This window comes from Hyla sarda, chromosome 6, assembly GCF_029499605.1.
Source record: "Hyla sarda isolate aHylSar1 chromosome 6, aHylSar1.hap1, whole genome shotgun sequence".
NCBI classification, from domain to species: Eukaryota; Metazoa; Chordata; class Amphibia; order Anura; family Hylidae; genus Hyla; species Hyla sarda.
In genome coordinates, this window is record NC_079194.1 from 218,933,526 (window position 1) to 218,952,777 (window position 19,252).

At 44.4% G+C, this 19,252-nt stretch overlaps 1 protein-coding gene across 8 annotated transcripts in view; it reads left to right on the forward strand.

Moving 5' to 3' along the window:
* Window positions 1–19,252, forward strand: part of CSTPP1 (centriolar satellite-associated tubulin polyglutamylase complex regulator 1) — a 173,628-nt gene that overhangs the window by 144,349 nt on the left and 10,027 nt on the right. For all 8 annotated transcript variants that reach the window (XM_056526457.1, XM_056526461.1, XM_056526462.1 and 5 more), the window contains 3 exons: window positions 4,653–4,738; window positions 4,981–5,176; window positions 12,932–13,044. In XM_056526457.1, the coding sequence (XP_056382432.1) occupies window positions 4,653–4,738; window positions 4,981–5,176; window positions 12,932–13,044 (395 nt within the window). The remainder of the gene's footprint in view (window positions 1–4,652; window positions 4,739–4,980; window positions 5,177–12,931; window positions 13,045–19,252) is intronic.

The following is a 19,252-nucleotide window of genomic DNA, read 5'->3' on the forward strand; positions in this document are numbered from 1 at the left end:
TCACTTGAATGGGTAAAGCTCCAATACCAATCAATACTCAGAAGACCAATATATGGCGGGTACAATCGCAATAATTCCTATAGATCACTAAGTGATCCAAAAATACCCTATTTCCCACATATAACTAATTTATCTTTATTAAATAACCTTAGACACACCAAAATGAAGTATTAAAATTGCCAGTGTTCTTCACTCCATATAATGTTATCCGTCAATAATTAATTAATGCCAGACTGGCCGCTATATCTGTCATCAAGTAGTTCCCCTTATGCATCTGCAGTATGCATATAGGGCTCTGGAGTGATCACGGTGTTAAAATCACTACTCAGCCCCCCTCAACATGTTTCGCTGCCTAACGCAGCGTGCCCACTGTCCTCTTGACAAAGCTGCGTTAGGCAGCGAAACATGTTGAGGGGGGCTGAGTAGTGATTTTAACACCGTGATCACTCCAGAGGCCTATATGCATACTGCAGATGCATAAGGGGATCTACTTGATGACAGATGTAGCGGCCAGTCTGGCATTAATTAATTATTGACGGATAACATTATATGGAGTGAAGAACACTGGCAATTTTAATCCTTCATTTTGGTGTGTCTAAGGTTATTTAATAAAGATAAATTAGTTATATGTGGGAAATAGGGTATTTTTGGATCACTTAGTCATCTATAGAAAAAGCTGCAATACTAGGCACAGCCTATCGACAAAAAGGGTGCTGTTTCTAGAAATTGAACAGAGCTTTTTTTCTGAGATTAGTCTAAGCAGTGTATGTCATATTTTTGTCTCATATTTATCTGTTTCATCTGTGTATCTCATATTTATCTGTCATATCTATCTATTTCTCTGTCTATTCATATTTATTTATTTATTCTTGTAATATCTATCTATCTATGTCATAACTCTTTATCATATTTTGCATCTGTGTATGTCATATTTATCTATCATATTTATCTAGTTGTCTGTCTCCTATTTATTTATGAATTCTTGTTATATCTATCTATCTTTCTGTCGTACCTTTTTCTCATATTTATCTGTTGTATATGTATATATATATATATATATATATATATATATATATATATATATATAAAAAAAACTTAATGTGTGTGTGTGCATGTTCCAGCATTACGTCCAAACGCCTAAAGATATTAACATGAAACTTGGCACACATGTTACTTATATGTCAACAACAAACATAGGATAGGTGATTTAACCCTTACTCACCCCCATTTGCCAGGGTCGGGGTTTTTGTTTAAAGTCCCATGCAAATCAATGGGAAATATATGTTCCCTCATAACTTCCGTACGGCTGGAGATATTTCAATAATAGCTTGTACACATATTACTTATATGTCAAATAAAAAGATATGATGGTTAAATTAACCCTTACCAACACCCTTATATAAAATATGGATTTTTGTTTCAAGTCTCATGCAAGTATATGGGACTTCCAGTACCTTACTCCACAAGCTCCGCTCTGCATCTCCTGGTGAATGTGTCAATCCAGCTTGCAAGCCACCCCTCATCTCACAGAGACACGCGCACATTTTAAGCCCCACCTCTTTTATTCTCTACCCTTTTTGTGCATCATTCTGGCTTGCAAATCACGCCTAGTCCCACAAAGCCAAGCCCCCTTCTATTTTCTGCTTACAATATTTTCATCACAAATCAGTCCCACCTGAGGAAAGAATATGAGAATGGGACATAAGGTCAGGATATGAGGATGGGATATGAGGTTGAGATATGAGGACAAAATATGAGGTCGGGATAGAAGTTCGGGATATGATGACAGGATAGGGGGACGGGATAGGAGGTCGGGATATGAGGACGGGATATGAGGTCGAGATAGAAGGTCTGGATATGAGGACGGGATAGGAGGTCAGGATATGAGGTCGGGATATGGGGTTGGAATATTACAACAATATATGAGGACGGGATATGAAGTCAAAAGCTTCCTCCTTTGTTGATTTTCCTCCCCAACAAGGATTAGGAAGGAAAAAACGGACAACGTCAGGTGTTCAGGTAGTCTGTCATATTTATCTAGTTGTCTGTCTCCTATTTATTTATGAATCCTTGTTATATCTATCTGTCTGTATGTCATAACTTTTTCTCATATTTATCTGTTGGATCTGTCTATCTCATATTTATCTGTCATACTTAACTTGTTGTCTGTCTTTCTCATATTTCTTTATTAATCCTTGTAATATCTATCCCTCTAGCAAAAGGAGAATCACCTGCAGCACTCCATACGGTGAATCAAAGGTGTATAGCTTTATTCCATCAGGTGAACGGATACAATGTTTCGGTTGCCCTTGCAACCTTTTCAAGCATATTTAAACAATGACCCAAGGGGTGTATATATATTTGTGGTACAACCAATCAGAGTACATAAATTAATCAAACAATTGAAGTGAATAAACAAGAAATACAGTATCATATAGTAAATGTAAACATATCAATGATTGCTTGCAAATAATGCAGTGCAGGTTCATTATAGTAGCGTTCGTGTTCAATAATAAAAGTACAGTAATCCGGCTAGTGATAATTACCGTGCAGGTGAGTGTACTTTAAAAACATAAACAGAGGCGGAGACTGGAAATCGGAACAAACAAGAAAAAATATGCTGTTATGATTCGGCTAGCTGGATGTGGATCCTCTGTGTCAGCGAGGGATTGGCGTGGACCGTGTCGGTGGACCGGTTCTAGGGTTGCTACTGGTTTTCACCAGAGCCCACCGCAAAGCGGGATGGTCTTGCTGCGGCGGTAGCAACCAGGTCGTATCCACCGGCAACGGCTCAACCTCGCTGACTGCTGAGAAGGCGTGGGACAGAAGGACTAGGCAGAAGCAAGGTCAGACGTAGCAGAAGGTCGGGGCAGGCGGCAAGGTTCGTAGTCAATGAGGATAGCAGGAGATCTGGAACACAGGCTTTGGACAACACTAAACGCTTTCTCTGGCACAAGGCAACAAGATCCGGCAAGGAAGTGCAGGGGAAGTGAGGTAATATGGACAGGGAGCAGGGGGAAGCTAATCAGACTGATTGGGCCAGGCACCAATCACTGATGCACTGGCCCTTTAAATCTTAGAGAGCTGGCGCGCGCGCGCCCTAGAGAGCGGAGCCGCGCGCGCCAGAACATGTCAGCCAGGGACCGGGACGGGTAAGTGGCTTGGGATGCGACTCGCGAGTGGGTGCGTCCCGCTATGCGAATCGCATCCCCATCGCGAATGTCAGTCCAGCACTCCCGGTCAGCGGGTCTGACCGGGGCGCTGCAGAGAGGAGAACGCCGCGAGCGCTCCGGGGAGGAACAGGGACCCGGAGCGCTCGGCGTAACACATGCGTTCGGCTGCGTGATCTTGGACGGAGCCGCTTGTTGCATAGTTGCCATAGAAGCAGCGGAACTAAGTCGCGAGTCAAGGGAAGTAGAGTGGATAGCATCCCCTGTCACCTTAGCAACGCTTTTGCGCATGTGTATCAGGAAAGATCAGACTTTTTCGGCCATCTTGGAGCAGGGCAAGCACCATTCTGAACTTCTTGGAATATAAAAGCTTGTGAGAAAAGGGTACAGAATTGGGAGCACTGTGTTCAACATCAATGTGAGCCTAGCAGACCCGTAACACTCCAGCAGGAATACATCATACTAATGAATACGGGACCGTACTCGCAGATGAATACCCTCTGATGCCATGATGTGTGGCCACGTCCGTGGCTGTCACTCAGGGCTCTGAGGTTATCATCTGTGAGTACGGTCTTGCTGGAGTGTTATGGGTTTGCTAGGCCCACATTGATGTTGAACACAGTGCTCCTAATTCTGTACCCTTTTCTCACAGGCTTTTGTATTGCCAGAAGTTCAGAATGGTGCTTGCTATGCTCCAAGATAGCCGAAAATGCCCAATCTTTTCTTATACGCATGCGCGAAAGCGTTGCTTAGGTGACAGGAGATGCTATCTACTCTACTTCCCTTGACTCATGACATACTTCCACTGCTTCTATGGCAACTATGCAACAAGCGGCTCCATCCAAGATCACGCAGCCGAACGCATGTTTTTTCTTGTTTGTTCCGGTTTCCAGTCTCTGCCTCTGATTATGTTTTTAAAGTACACTCACCTGCACGTTAATTATCACTAGCTGGATTACTGTACTTTGATTATTGATCACGAATGCTACTATAATGTACCTGCACTGCAGTATTTGCACGCAATCATTGATATGTTTACATTTACTATATGATACTGTATTTCTTGTATCTGCACGTTAATTGTTTGATTAATTCATGTACTCTGATTGCACCACATATTTATACACCCCTTGGGTCATTGTTTAACTATGCTTGAAAAGGTTGCAAGGGCAACCGAAACATTGTATCCGTTCACCTGATGGAATAAAACTATTCACCAAATGGGGTGCTATATGTGATTCTCTTTTTGCTAACCTTCTGAGACCCCGACCTGAGTCTTCCACCTGCGGCCACCCAACATCTATCTAGGCTTTGCTGATTCTTTTCTCCAGAAGATATCTATCTATCCATCCATCTATTTATCTATCTTTAGTTTTTTTGGTAACATGTTGTTCATACTTCATCTATATCAGATGTAATGGACAGAGCCCCTGTCCTTTTCCTTAATGTCTGCTTTCAGTCTCTTGCTTTCTCTCCTGCCAGAATTGTACTGATGGATGATGCAATGGACTGCCTCATGTCATTCTCTGATTTCCTGTATGCCTTCCAGATCCAGTTCTATTACTCTGGTGAGTGTCAAGTCTTACACAGGGCCTATCATTAGAATGCACAAGCTGACAAGTATCTGTTGTCTCTATAGCGGTGTCTGCCTAATGTTGCCAGCTCCTTACAGGAAGTTTTGTTTCCTAGATTTGAGGGTAAAGGCCAGTGATTTACTTTGGGCTTCACTTCTGTAGTTATGGGGCATGTTTTACAGCTTGGTGTTGTATGTGATGTAATTAATACATTCTTGTGTGTTTAACATATGTAGAATTTCTGGACTGTGCTGCTGCTGTTTATCAGGAACTGCTCACTGGTAAGAGCATAAACACTGTTATTGTGCCAACATCCCGCTCCGCAACACCGTTCCAGCGGCAGCCCTACAGTGATAGCACATCTCTCGAGGGTGTGGAGGCCCCACAGTTTTATCAGTGCTTGGAGAATCTATGTGAACGAGACCATCACAGGTATGTATGACTACATGGAGTGCAGGTGATAAGGTAAAGGCAATTGTAAAGAGGTTGTAAAGGAAGACATGGAAAACCACACAGCATCTGTTCCCGGGTTTTGTGTGGTATTGTCACTTGATAAAACCTACCCCTTGTCAAAGAGCTATGGCCCTACACTCTGACAGTGTTCAATAACTGCTGACAGTATCTTTTCGACAATGGAAATGGTAGCGCGCAGTTGTTAAACAGGCTTGGGATTCATGGAAACATATGTAGCACTACTTGATCATATGTCGGCTGCAGTCCACAAGACTGTATACAACTGCATGTATTGTTTTGTACTGCAGCTGTGGTTCCATAGTAGAAATCAATAAGTTGGTCTACAAAAAGTCTCAATGTAGCCTAGGCATAATTCATACTTTTCCAGGAGGAATAATAGAGAAATGGCATAACACAATCTTTAGTAAACAGATTTATCTCATGGGTAATGCAAGGGTCTACTATAACACATTTCAGCACCATAGCCCTAAATTGATGTAGACCACTGCATTAAAGGAATTCTCCAATTTCAGATATCTATGGCTTAATCCCTGTATAGGCCATCACTATCTGGTCAACAGGGCATCGACAATTGGCACCTCCACCGATCAGCTGTTTGAGTGAGCTGCAGCACTCAGAAGTACATAATGTACTTAATTGGAAAGCCTCAGCTCTGTACATTGTGTAGTGGCAGTGACAGGTTACTGCAACTCAGCCCTTGTAATTTATTGAGTGCTGAGTTATTGTAAGTCAGCGCCACCACTATGCACAGAGCTGAGGCTTTTGGCTAATGTACTTTGCATTCATCCAGATGCTGTGGCTTGCCCAAACAGCTGATTGGTGAGTGTGCAGTGCCCCTAAACTGATGCAGACCCCCCAGACTAGTCAAGACTGCAGACCAGACCTAAACATAGCCTATACATAGCCAATGCTACTTCTAAACTATGTAAGCTCATGTACCACAATACCTATAAAACTATAAAGATACACAAACTTCTGGGGTTCCTTTGTATTTTTCGGAGGCAGAAAGTGGGACCCTAATTATAGCTCAGTGAACTCTACACAGTATCACCACTGCATCATATACAGCCACCCAACACTTTCTTTGCTCTACTGTTTATACATTTGATACTCAGTCTGTTTCTAATTGCATGGTTGGCTGTGCAAGGTGTATTTGTAGGGTTTGCCATGTTGGTGGAAATTACTGGGTGGAAGCAATAACTGGGGTAACTACAGCTCACAGATACAGGTCTAAGCCATGGAAAAGGACATAGGAAGCACTGCAGACCAATGGCAAATTATCAAATGTACAATGGACAACCGCTCAGAGTCCTTGGCGCACAGGGGCAATAACAGCCAAAAGTGTCCCTGATCTTCCACTGTGCTATTTATTAGGCCTGTATCTATTGGATGAATCTGTTATATAATAAATTATAATAGCTACCCACTCACTCGCAGGCTTCTCTTCAGCACCAGGGACTGCCACACACAGAGTCCTCATGCTGGAAGCATCTGTACATTGTGTATGCTACATTCTCCTACCACACCTCCAAAGGGGAAATAACACATTACCCAGTTCTCAATGAAATCAGTTGATTGGCTGTGTCATAGACAGGTCAGGTCCTCCAGAATTGGCATAATGGGCACTAAAGCAGCCACTCAATCCTGACTTTATATGCAATGTCACTGTTTGACTGGACTGATGTAAGTGTTGTATGTAGTGTAAGACCCCGCCATTCTGAGCATCTTTTGTTTGGGAACCCGCTCTCTACATTGTACTTGACTGTTGTGCAATGCAATCCCTGTGAGAATGGCACATTCTTCCTATGGGTGTGTTCTGCTTAGTTGAGTAAATACCTAGGTCACATGGCTGTAGCCTCCCTTAGGTGCTTTTTGTAAACCCTGCAACTGGGAGGATGGGGTGAAAATGAAGAAGGGGGCTATTTCTAGGGCCGAGATTCCTAACACTTCTTGATCCTTAAGAGGTCTGAGCACTTTCTGTAAATCTCCAGCCACTTCTAGTCACTTATCAGATCTGTGTTTAGAGTTGAGCCTTGAGGGTGTTGCTCTTATTGAGAGAGGACAAGGAGACGGATTAGGGTGTAATGTTTGTAGAAGGCCTGAAGTGCGGTAATAATGGTTAGGAGAAGCATTTGTGGTCAAAGCCATCAGCGCTTGAAAGTCAATTATATACAATTATGACAGAACTGAACAATGAGGAGAGTCAGTTTCCTTACAGATGTGCTGCAGAGTTTGACAATTTATTTATGTTTCTCTTCATTTGCTTATATAGCGTCAACACACCCATTAGCGCTGTTCAAAAATTGTCTCTATTCACAAAAGTGTCCCCAAGGGGGTTTACAATGTAATGTCCTATATCTCATGCAAACGCACACTAGAGCCAATTACATAGGATGTCACTTGAACATATTGGTATGTTTTTAATTGTGTTGGAGGGAATGCAGAGATAGATAGATAGGTACTGTAGATAGATAGATTCGATAGATAGATTTGTGGAAGAACTTGACTGGCCACACCAAGTCCTGACCTCAACCTCATTAAAACCTTTGGAATAAACTAGAATAGAGGCTGCAAGCCAGGTCCTCTCGTCCACCATCCATGTCTGACCTCACAAATGCTATTTAGATAGATAGAAAATAAAGAGATATATTTTAGATAAGATAGAGAAATAAATTGGAAAAGAATGATAGATTGTCTAGACCCTTTTCCAGTGCCTTCTTACAACATGTCTGCCATCCACTACATACTTATTGAGTGGACTTTGGCGTATAGGAGGAGGGCCAAGAATAAGTCAGGCATGTACAAATAATTAACTTTTTGATGCATGTTAACCATAAAATGTACCTGTTGTTTCAAATTGATTTTAAAAACCTGACTGATTTTGTTAGATTAACCCTTCAGAGTGGTGACAAGGTGATTTTAGAGTTATCACTGCTGTTATTAGACTCCTGGGAGCCCAGGGGGGATAGGGCTGGGCTGTTTGCCAGTAGTACACATATAGGGCTTCCTTTACATTACTTTGTTGGTTAATCACAGCACATCACAGCATACTCCTCTTAGCGATGCCATGACATAGCGCTGGAGAAAGTGTACTGGGCAAAACAGGCTGGCACTATGCTGAGCTGATGATTTATACAGTACAATACTAGATTGCCTTAGTTTGCAAGGTGCTATGTGGGCAGAAACTAAAAAACAGCAGCAGCACAGCAAGGAAAGGGTAACATTAAGCACTGAGCTGCTGCTGAGGTGATTGGCTGAGTGGGTCCTCACTGCTATTCAGCTCAAGTGCCTCTTGGAAGGTAGGGAGCTGCAAAGCGCACAGGAGGGAAGGAGCAGGCATTTTAGTCTTGAGCCCTGTTTAGGAGAATGCAGGTGGGGGGGGGGGGGCTCTAGCAAATGGAGGGAAGTTGTTTGAAATTACAGCATCTATCTAAAGGGGTGTTCTGGTTGCAGCTTTGTATAGTGAAAGGTTAGACAATTTTTCAGTATCCATTCTGTCAGTCTGAGAGCTGTGTGTCCATCACATGACCAGGACAGATTTATATCCCGGGATCCCAGGCAGTCCTGCACCCCACAGCAGTCCCAGGCTATAGCTCTGTTTTTGTTTAGACTTGTATTGTATCTGGGTAAATAAAGAGTGAACCAAGTCTCCTGGATGCCATAAATCTCTGAATGCTGGGGTTCCCAGTACAATTCCTTGTACTTCATACTTATTTCCCATTGTGCATGACCCATGATTCATAGATGTTGCTGCAGCCTCTGTTGTGCCAGCCTTTCTCCTCCTGCTGACATGATAGCTATTATGTTGCCTTTGTATGTGTCAGGTTTTTAACTTGCTACATTTCTGCTCCCATGAATTGCCTTGCTTGGCTACACCAAGTATTCTGGATTTGTTTTGACATCTTGTTGCCATGGCACCCCAGATGGATTGTTACTTGTGTTATTGGAGATCATTTCTGCGTCTGTTCATGACACTCTATATACCCCGTCTTGTATTATCAGTGATTTTGCTGCGTGCGGCTCTGCTCTTTCTGCTTCAGTGGCTTTTCCTTTTATGTATTGTTGCTTGTGTTGTGGCAGTTTTATAGGGAGACAGTTTGAATGTGCCTCAGTCCTGTTTGTACTTGTACTTTGCACTGATATAGGTGGCTGATATAGTACTTTGCACTGATATAGGAACCAGCAGCTCCACCTGCTCTGTACATAACACACTGTTAAAGCGCAACTGTCACCAATTTTATAACCCCCACACTATTAACATGATAGTACTGGTAATAAGAAATGCAATGCAGCCATATCTTTGGCTGCTCTTTTTCATGGTTTATTAGCCCGAAAATCATTTTATTTTGTAGTCAGCAACAGTCGGATAGACGTGGCTGGGGGTTCACAATGCCCCACCACCAGGCCTATCGTACCTACATCAGCGCTGGCACAGCTGTGTCATAGACACAGAGGTCCTCAGCGCAAGCGCTCCTGATGCCTTGGACGTTTGCGGAGGGAACTTTACATCACAGGCCCAATGTGAATTCACAGAGCGAGCGCTCAGCGGGGCATTGCGAACCCCCAGCCACGCCTATTTGACTGTTGCTGACCACAAACTAAAATGGTTTTCGGGCTAATAATCCATGAAAAAGTGCAGCCATAGATATGGCATTTCTTATTAACAGTACAATCATGTTAATAGTGTGGGGGTTATAAAATAAAATGTTTTCTCTTAGGATTTGTAGTTTGTTTTTACAATTCAACATAATTTCAATTTTCTAAAAATGTAGAATTCCTATGCCCTGTTCTGGACTGCACAGAATAGCGATCAGAATGCTTGTCACTTGCTTTCTACTCTATTACACTAAAGGACAGTTTTTCCAAAACTAATCTAGCCTCTTGGTACCCAAAGTTTGTTGGTCACAAAAAAGCAAACTAAAGTGATCGTATGCTTTTAATAGCTGCACACCATCCTTCCCATACACATTTTGCCTGGCAGAGCAACATAATCTGTTGGGAGAGTCAGGACACTCGCATTCACAAAAGACATTTATCAGGTCCTGGCAAAATTGTTGGGTTTGGATGCTTTGCTCTTACATGTATGGGCAACTTTAGAATACTTTAAAAAAGATAATTTTAATTTGTATTTAAATGCTAATGCTGATTTACTTCCATGTATAAATATGATAAATACTGTATATAGTAACTTTTTTCAGATATCCTTCTAAGCACCATTAACACCGTTTTATATGCATGAATTTTAACTCTGATTTAGTAGCAGAATCCATGTAAAAACCATGTAGAGGCAACATCCCATGGTTTTCAAGGGCAATCCGTTCTCTTGTTTATGCACCTGTGTCACTGTTTGACGCAGAATTGGCAAAGATCTTTGCTCAAAACTGCAACCAAATTTGCATCATAAAAAGTACAAATCCTCAGATTTAGTCAGCAGATTCAGATATACAACATATCTCTAATATACATTCTTTTTTTTATTTTTATTTTTATTAACATTATGCATTTTACATTTGAAAACCGGCCACTAGGGGTCTCCCACCTAGTGGCTGCCTGCAGCCTGGCTTGACGTCACGCCTGAATTCGGACCGATGCCTGCCGGGCAATCGGTCCGTATTCATTTAGCCTGTGCCCGCTCCGTGCCTGTCAATCAGACAGGCGGGAGCGAGCGCTGAGAGCATATTGGCTCCCTGACTTCACACGCTAGCACGCCGGCCCCTCCTCCCTAAGATGCCGATGTTGCTGCCTATGCACGCCGCTGCTGCACTATGTACAGTATGTATTTCTTTAGGAGAGCGGGGATCGGGGTTTCCAATGCTGGGGGGTGGGGGAGGGGGAAGCGCGGTTCGGGGTTCCCAACATGGGGGGGGGGGAGGTGTAGGGACGGGGTAGTGCTGCAGTCATGTCATGGCCGTAACTTATTCTTTCCCCCCCCCCCCAGAAGGCATCAGTGACGTTGTGCCTGCTGGGGAAGTCTGCCTGGTAGTGAGCACACTACCAGGCATTTTTAATATAGTAAAAAAAAAAATTAAGGCAAGGAGGGGGTTAGGGATAGATGGGCAATAGGTAGGGACAGAAAAAAAAAAGGATGGTGGGAGCTACTCTTTAAGGCCATCTGTCCGCTGTATTGTCTGCTAAGAGCTGCAGACACCATTGGATAAAAGCAAACTGTACCTTTCCTGGAGATGATGGTGGTTGTCAAGTGTAAAGGAGGCAGAACCATGCTGCTCAAATGCCAAAGCCTGGCACACCTCTTTACTAATCCTTACCTCCCAGCCCCTCTGATTGTAAGCAGAACCAGTTGGGACAAACAGGGAGACCTGCCAATCTATGACACTTAAGCATTTTGGCCCCACCTCCTTGACACCACCATTATCTCCAGAAAAGGTCCTGTATGCTTTTATACCCTAATAGTTATTTACCTGTATCTGAAGCTATTAGCAGCAAATACAACTGACAGATTCCCATTAAGAAGTGGAAACACAATCTTATTTTTCCACAATATTGAAAGGGTGCCAATAATTTTGTCCAGCCCATTTTTGGAGTTTGGTGTGAAATTATGTCCAATTTGCTTTTTTTCCTCCTTGTTTGGTCTAGTTCCAATATGCACAAAGGGAATAAACATGTGTATAGCAAAGCATGTGTTACTGCAATCCTTTTCTGTGAGAAATACTTCATTTTCTAGAAGAAATTCAGGGGTGCCAACATTTACAGCCATGACTGTACATGTTTATGCCAGGTCCAGAGGGAGAGGCAATCTATGTAACCTCTGTTTTGCCAGGGGCTGGTTCTTGTAGAGATGCTGCTGCCATGTCATAGCAGAACAGAATTCCATATAAAGGGAAGTTGTTCTACTGTGACAGATTCTCTTAGAAGTCTTTTGATTTTCCCCATTATACTCTGCTGGCTGACATCTTAGTCTGTAGTGAAGAGGTGGATTCCTTGTGTGAAATTGTGTGAAAAGTTCTACATCAGTTTAGTTGGGTTTCCGCTTCATTTTGCCTCATGTATTTAGGAACTGTACATAATATAATATTGCAGTCACTGACTGGTTTTAAGTTAGTCTCATTCCTGTTCATAAAGACCTGATTTATGTCACTGCACATTCAAGTGCCATCTGCCACAGCAACTAAACCCAACACAAGGCCCTACATTTGATAGTATCCTATGGAAATGGAAAAGAAAGTGGGCCAAGGATCCTCCAGATGTAATCCATCATGATTGTCTCCCACTCCTCTTCGAAAGCAAGATACTAGGGTTCAAGTGAAACTTTTAGCAGCTTTTTTAAATACCTATATTTCCATGAACTAGATCTGTTGTTCTTCTTGGAAATATACAAATAAATTGACAAATGGGTGTTGCAAATCCACTTATCAATAAAGGGTGCCCCTTCTCTGCCATTGTTCTGTTAGTGCTGAAGTGTTTGTATGGCACAGGCAGCAGAGAAGCAGAATAAGTGATATTAAATTCTGTCCACCAGTCCAGGGAGGGCACCACACCATTGGCATAGATGTTTCTTTTTGTATATTTTTGCACATTTTTTAATACTCACATACGCTTCCTTTGATGGCTATTCACAGTGATCACCAATGTGAAGAGATTGTCTGTAATGTACAGAATGCTATAACAGAGACACATATGTAATATTTTTATTGTATTATATTGATATATACATAACATAACTGGCATCAGAATGATTTGGTTTCCTTTCTCTAGTTCCAGTCCTCCTATGCCATTAATTGGAGAGATTCTCAACAGCGCCCCCAGGCTGACTTTCTATGGATTCCTCATGGCTCTGTCAAAGAATACTGGAATTAAGAAGAGCATTGGTGAGTGACTGTGTACAAATGAGGATAACCTAGTCTAGTTTTTGGGGACATTTTTTTTGTGGCTATATTGACAATGTTTTCAGTACAGTGACACAATGAAACATGAAATAACAGAGTGGCTAGCCACCGGTGACTGATATGTAATGTGAAGACCAATCACAAACTAGTAATTATAGTACAAAGACATATACGTTGGTACAATGGTACTGTAATGCTTTGCGCACAGAAAATGGCTCAGTGGCACATGGTATGACACAATAACACTTAAGATACAGTTAAAAGCTTTGTGTAATGCCGCTGGTTGAAAACCACCAGTGTACTGTCTATCCTATCTCTTACTGCTCTGTACCATGTCCTGCTGCTGCCATGGCTGCAGTTTCTCCTCTGTCCTCTAGGGGCTGCGCGCGAGCACTGGCTGAGACATATAGGGCCAGTGTGCACTCCCTATTGGATTCCTAGCCAATTCCCGCCAGGCACCACCTATAAAAGAGCACTCCTCCATTCCTGTGGTGCCTGAGCAACATTGTAGTTTACTACAGCGAAGGTCCCTTTCTGCCGTGTTCCAGTATCTGCTGTCTGCTGTGTTCCAGTTTTCTGCACCTGAGCTTTACTGCTCTGCTGTTGTTACAGCACCTGCCTGCTAAAGTCACCTAATTCAGCTCTGCTGCGTCTGACGCCTTCTATTGCATCTGCCTGCCCCACTCTGAAAGTTTGGCCAGCAGCCACTTGTGGCACAGTGGGTCCACACCCGTGGGACGTGACAAATTGGAACTAGGAATACTGTATATAGGGAGATTTTTCCTCTACATAGTTTTTGATATATCTCCCCCATAGTATGGCAAACTGATAATTTAAATACAGAAAGGCAGGATTGCAGTTGGGATACTGCATGGTGGCACTGGCACTTGTGATACAGTATGGTGCACTACTGAAATAAGTAAAGCCCCACACACACCCCTCAGGAGGAATACTGATGATAGAACTGATCCATTCCTTTGGTTGGAAAGGCTGCAAGGGTGCCGTACGGTGGGACGTGTCTTGCTGCATTTCCCTGCCCAGTGTTCAGAAATAATGGACGCCAAATGCTAAACAGCTGATGAAAACTGATTAACGTTGTCATCAGTTGAGACATCAGTTGTGTTGAGTCTTAGGCTGGGTTTGCTGAGCCGGATGCTGGATATATGTGAACCCAGACTAAGACCCATTACCAATAGGAATAAAGTATGATGCATTTGCAGTAGGGTTCAGTGAAACACATGAGATGTCACTTGGGATACATTATAGTGTATAAGCATATGTTGTTACAGGTTAGGACTAGATAGAATATTACTATTATTAAAGATATTTCATTTTCAACTGTTTTGTGATCCAGTTTATTTTAATAAAATGTAAGCAACTTTTCTTTAATCCATTAAATGGGGGTTCCCAATTTGCAAAGTTATCCCCTATCCACAGGATAGGGATTAACTTACTGATCGGTGGGGATTCAATCTTTCCTCTTCTCCTTCTAGCAGTGATAAAGACGTGGACAAAATTGTTCATACCCTTCCGTTAAAGACAAAAAATACCCTGAAATACCTTGAAACTGACAAAAGTAATAATAAAAATGTACAGAAAAAATTAACTAATGGAAATCAGACATTGCTTTTGAATTGTGGTTCAACAGAATCATTTTGAAAAACAAAATAATGAAACTTGATGTTCTTGTGAGTACAGCTGCACAATTTTATTGGACGTGGCCACAAGAGGAAAATTTATGACAAATCTACAGTAAGAGACTGATAATACAAGTGGTAATTAAAGAGTCCAGAACAACTTCCAAAGACATTCCAAGGTGAACTCCAAGGTCAAGGTACATCAGTGTCAGATCACACCATCCGTCACTGTTTGAGCCAAAGCGGACTTGATGGAAGACAAGGAGGACACCAATTCTGAAAGCAAATTATAATAAATGGAAACTGAAATCTGCCAAAATGCATATTGACAAGCCACAAAGCTTCTGGGAGAATGTCCTGTGGACACATGAGACAAAATTGAAGCATCAGCTCTATGTTCGCAGACGCAAAAATGAAGCATACAAAAAAAAAAAAAACATACTACCTACTGTGAAGCATGGAAAAGGTTTGGTTATGTTTTGAGGCTGTTTTGCTGCATCTGATACAGAGTGTCTTGAATCTCAAGACTATCAAGGCATTCTGGAGTAAAATGTGCTGTTGAGTGCCAGGAAGCCTGGTCTTAGTAGCAGGTCATGTGACCTGGAATCTTTGAGGGGTATAGAAAAAGAAAGGACACACTATAACCTGGTTGCATAAGTGTTTACACCCTCAAACTAATACTTTGTTGAAGCACCTTTTGATTTTATTACAGCAATTGCTCCTGTGCACAGCCCTCTTCAGATCACCCCACAGATGTTTAATTGAATTAAGTTCTGGGCTCTGGCTGGGCCATTCCAAAATGTTAAGGTTCCTCTTCATCTTCTGCTTTCTAACAGATACCTGAAGGTTTTGTGCTAATGATGCCTGGTATTTGGAACTGTATATAGTTCCCTCCACCCTGACTAAAGCCTTGGTATCAGCTGACAGAAAACAGCCCCAAAGCATGACGCTGCCACCACCATGCTTCACTGTGGGTATGATGCTCTTTGGGTGATGTGCAGTGTTGTTTATAAGCCGAACATACCTATTGGAATTATGGTCAAAAAGTCCAACCTTGGTTTTGTTAGACCATAACACATTTTCCCATGTGCTTTTGAGGGACTTGATGTTTGATTTTGCAAACTTTAGTCAGATTGGATGTTCTACTTTATAAAGAAAAAAAAAAGGCCATCTTGCCACCCTACCCCACAGCCTATTCATATGAAGAATATAGCAGTCTGTTGTCATATGTAGCACACAGCCAGTACTTACCAGAAATTCCTGCAGTTCCTTTGATATTGCAGTAGGCCTCTTGAAAGTTTCCCTGACCAGTTTTCTTTCCCCTTTAATCAATTTTGGAGGGATGTCCAGTTTTTGGTAGCGTCTTTGTTGTGCCTTATTTTTTCCACTTGATGATAACTGTCGTCACAGTGTTCCATGGTAAATATGATGCTTTAGAAATTATTTTGTTACTTTCTCCTGACTGATATTTTTCAACAATGAGATCCCTCTGGTGCTTTGGAAGCTCTCTGCGGACCATGGCTTTTGCTTTGAGGTACAACTAAGCAAATATCAGGTACATCCTACTAGAACATCTGAACTGCATTTGTGATCATCTAGAGCAGTGATTCCCAACTGGGGAGCCGCAGGATTTTTTTTAAATTTCCCACCCCGGCCTGCGCGCCTGTGACTCACGGTGCCGCCGGGGGGAAGGGAAGCCTGCATGTCCGCTGCGCATACAGCGTCTACCAGCATCCCCCCTCGAAAATGGTGCCCTGCTACACCGAAGAGGGGAAGATGCCATGGAACTCACCGTGGAAGCTGCGCCGGATTCCTGTGCCGGCTTGCTTAAGGTACTGTACCGCTTCCACACCTCTGTTACCCCTTATCAACCCTGTACAACCCCACCCCCCTGTCACCTATGTCCACCCCCCCGTCACCGATGTTCACCTCCCGTCACCCATGTCCACCACCACCCCCGTCACCCATGTCCACCCTCTTGTCATCCAAGTCTGCCTTGTCCACCCCCCTGTCCACCCCCCAGTCTACCCCCCCAGTCTACCCTCTGTCACCCATGTCCACCCCCCTATTCACCTCTCTGTCCCTTTGTCACCCCTCTTTTACCCCTTTTGTCATCCTTGTCCACCCCCCTGTCTCTCGTGTCCACCCTTCTGTCACCCATGTCCACCTTGGCCACCCCTCCGTCACCCCTGTCCATCCCCCTGTCACCCATGTTTGCCCCCCCTGTCCACCCCTCTGACCACTCCCAGTCTACCCCTCTGTCACCCATGTCCACCCCCTATTCACCCCTCTCTGTCACTCCTGTTCACCCCCCCTGTCAGCCCTCTTCACCCCCCCCCCATCACCCCTCTTCACCCCCCCCACCTGTCTCCCATGTCCACCACCCCTGTCATCCATGTCCACCTTGGCCACCCCTCTGCCACCCATATACACTCTTTTACACCCCTCTGTCACCCATGTATACCCCTCTGCCACCCGTGTACACTCCTCTACACCCATGTACACCCCAATATCACCCATGTACACCCCTCTGCCACCCATGTACACTTCTCTACACCCCTCTGCCACCCATGTACACTTCTCTACACCCCTCTGCCACCCATATACACTCTTCTACACCCCTCTGCCACCCATGTACACTCTTCTACACCCCTCTGCCACCCATGTACACTCTTCTACATCCCTCTGCCACCCATGTACACTCTTCTACACCCCTCTGCCGCCGATGTACACTCTTCTACACCGCTCTGTCACCCATGTACACCCCTCTGTCACCCATGTACACCCCTCTACACCCGTCTATTACCCATGTACACTTCTTTACACTCCTGTCACCCATGTACACTCCTCTACACCCCTCTGCCACCCATGTATACCTCTCTGTCACTCATGTACACTCCTCTACACCCCCCTGCTACCCGTGTACATACCTCTACACCCCTCTGCCACCCATGTACACTCTTCTACACCCCTCTGCCACCCATGTACACCCCTCTGTCACCCATGTACACTCCTCTACACCCCTCTGCCACCCATGTACACTCCTCTACACCCCTCTGCCACCCACGTACACTCTTCTACACCCCTCTGCCACCCATGTATACACCTCTGTCACCCATGTACACTTCTCTACACTCCTGTCACCCATGTTCACCCCTCTGTTACCCATGTACACTTCTCTACACTCCTGTCACCCATGTACACTCTTCTACACCCCTCTACCACCCAAGTACACGCTTCTGCACCCCTCTGCCGCCCATGTACACACTTCTATACCCCTCTGCCGCTCATGTACACTCTTCTACACCCCTCTGTCACCCATGTACACCCCTCTACCCCCCTTTACCCATGTACACTTCTTTACACTCCTGTCCCCCATATACACTCCTCTACACCCCTCTGCCACCCATGTATACCCAGCTGTCACTCATGTACACTCCTCTACACCCCACTGCCACCCGTGTACACACCTCTACACCCCTCTGCCACCCATGTACACTCCTCTACACCCCTCTACCACCCATGTACACTCTTCTACACCCATCTGCCACCCATGTACACTCTTCTACACCCCTCTGTCACCCATGTACACTCCTCTACACCCCTCTGCCACCCATGTACACTCTTCTACACCCCTCTGTCACCCATGTCCACCCCCTATTCACCCCTCTCTGTCACTCCTGTTCACCCCCCTGTCACCCCTCTTCACCCCCCTGTCACCCCTCTTCACCCCCCCCCCACCTGTCTCCCATGTCCACCACCCCTGTCATCCATGTCCACCTTGGCCACCCCTCTGCCACCCATGTACAATCTTTTACACCCCTCTGTCACCCATGTATACCCCTCTGCCACCCGTGTACACTCCTCTACACCCATGTACACCCCTCTGCCACCCATGTACACTTCTCTACACCCCTCTGCCACCCATGTACACTCTTCTACACCCCTCTGCCACCCATGTACACTCTTCTACACCCCTCTGCCGCCCATGTACACTCTTCTACACCGCTCTGTCACCCATGTACACCCCTCTGCCACCCATGTACACCCCTCTACACCCCTCTATTACCCATGTACACTTCTTTACACTCCTGTCACCCGTGTACACTCCTCTACACCCCTCTGCCACCCATGTATACCCCTCTGTCACTCATGTACACTCCTCTACACCCCCCTGCTACCCGTGTACACACCTCTACACCCCTCTGCCACCCATGTACACTCCTCTACACCCCTCTGCCACCCATGTACACTCTTCTACACCCCTCTGCCTCCCATGTATACACCTCTGTCACCCATGTCCACTTCTCTACACTCCTGTCACCCATGTACACCCCTCTTCACCCCTCTGTTACCCATGTACACTTCTCTACACTCCTGTCACCCATGTACACTCTTCTACACCCCTCTACCACCCATGTACATGCTTCTACACCCCTCTGCCACCCATGTACACTCTTCTACACCCCTCTGCTGCCCATGTACACACTTCTACACCCCTCTACCGCCCATGTACACTCTTCTACACCCCTCTGTCACCCATGTACACCCCT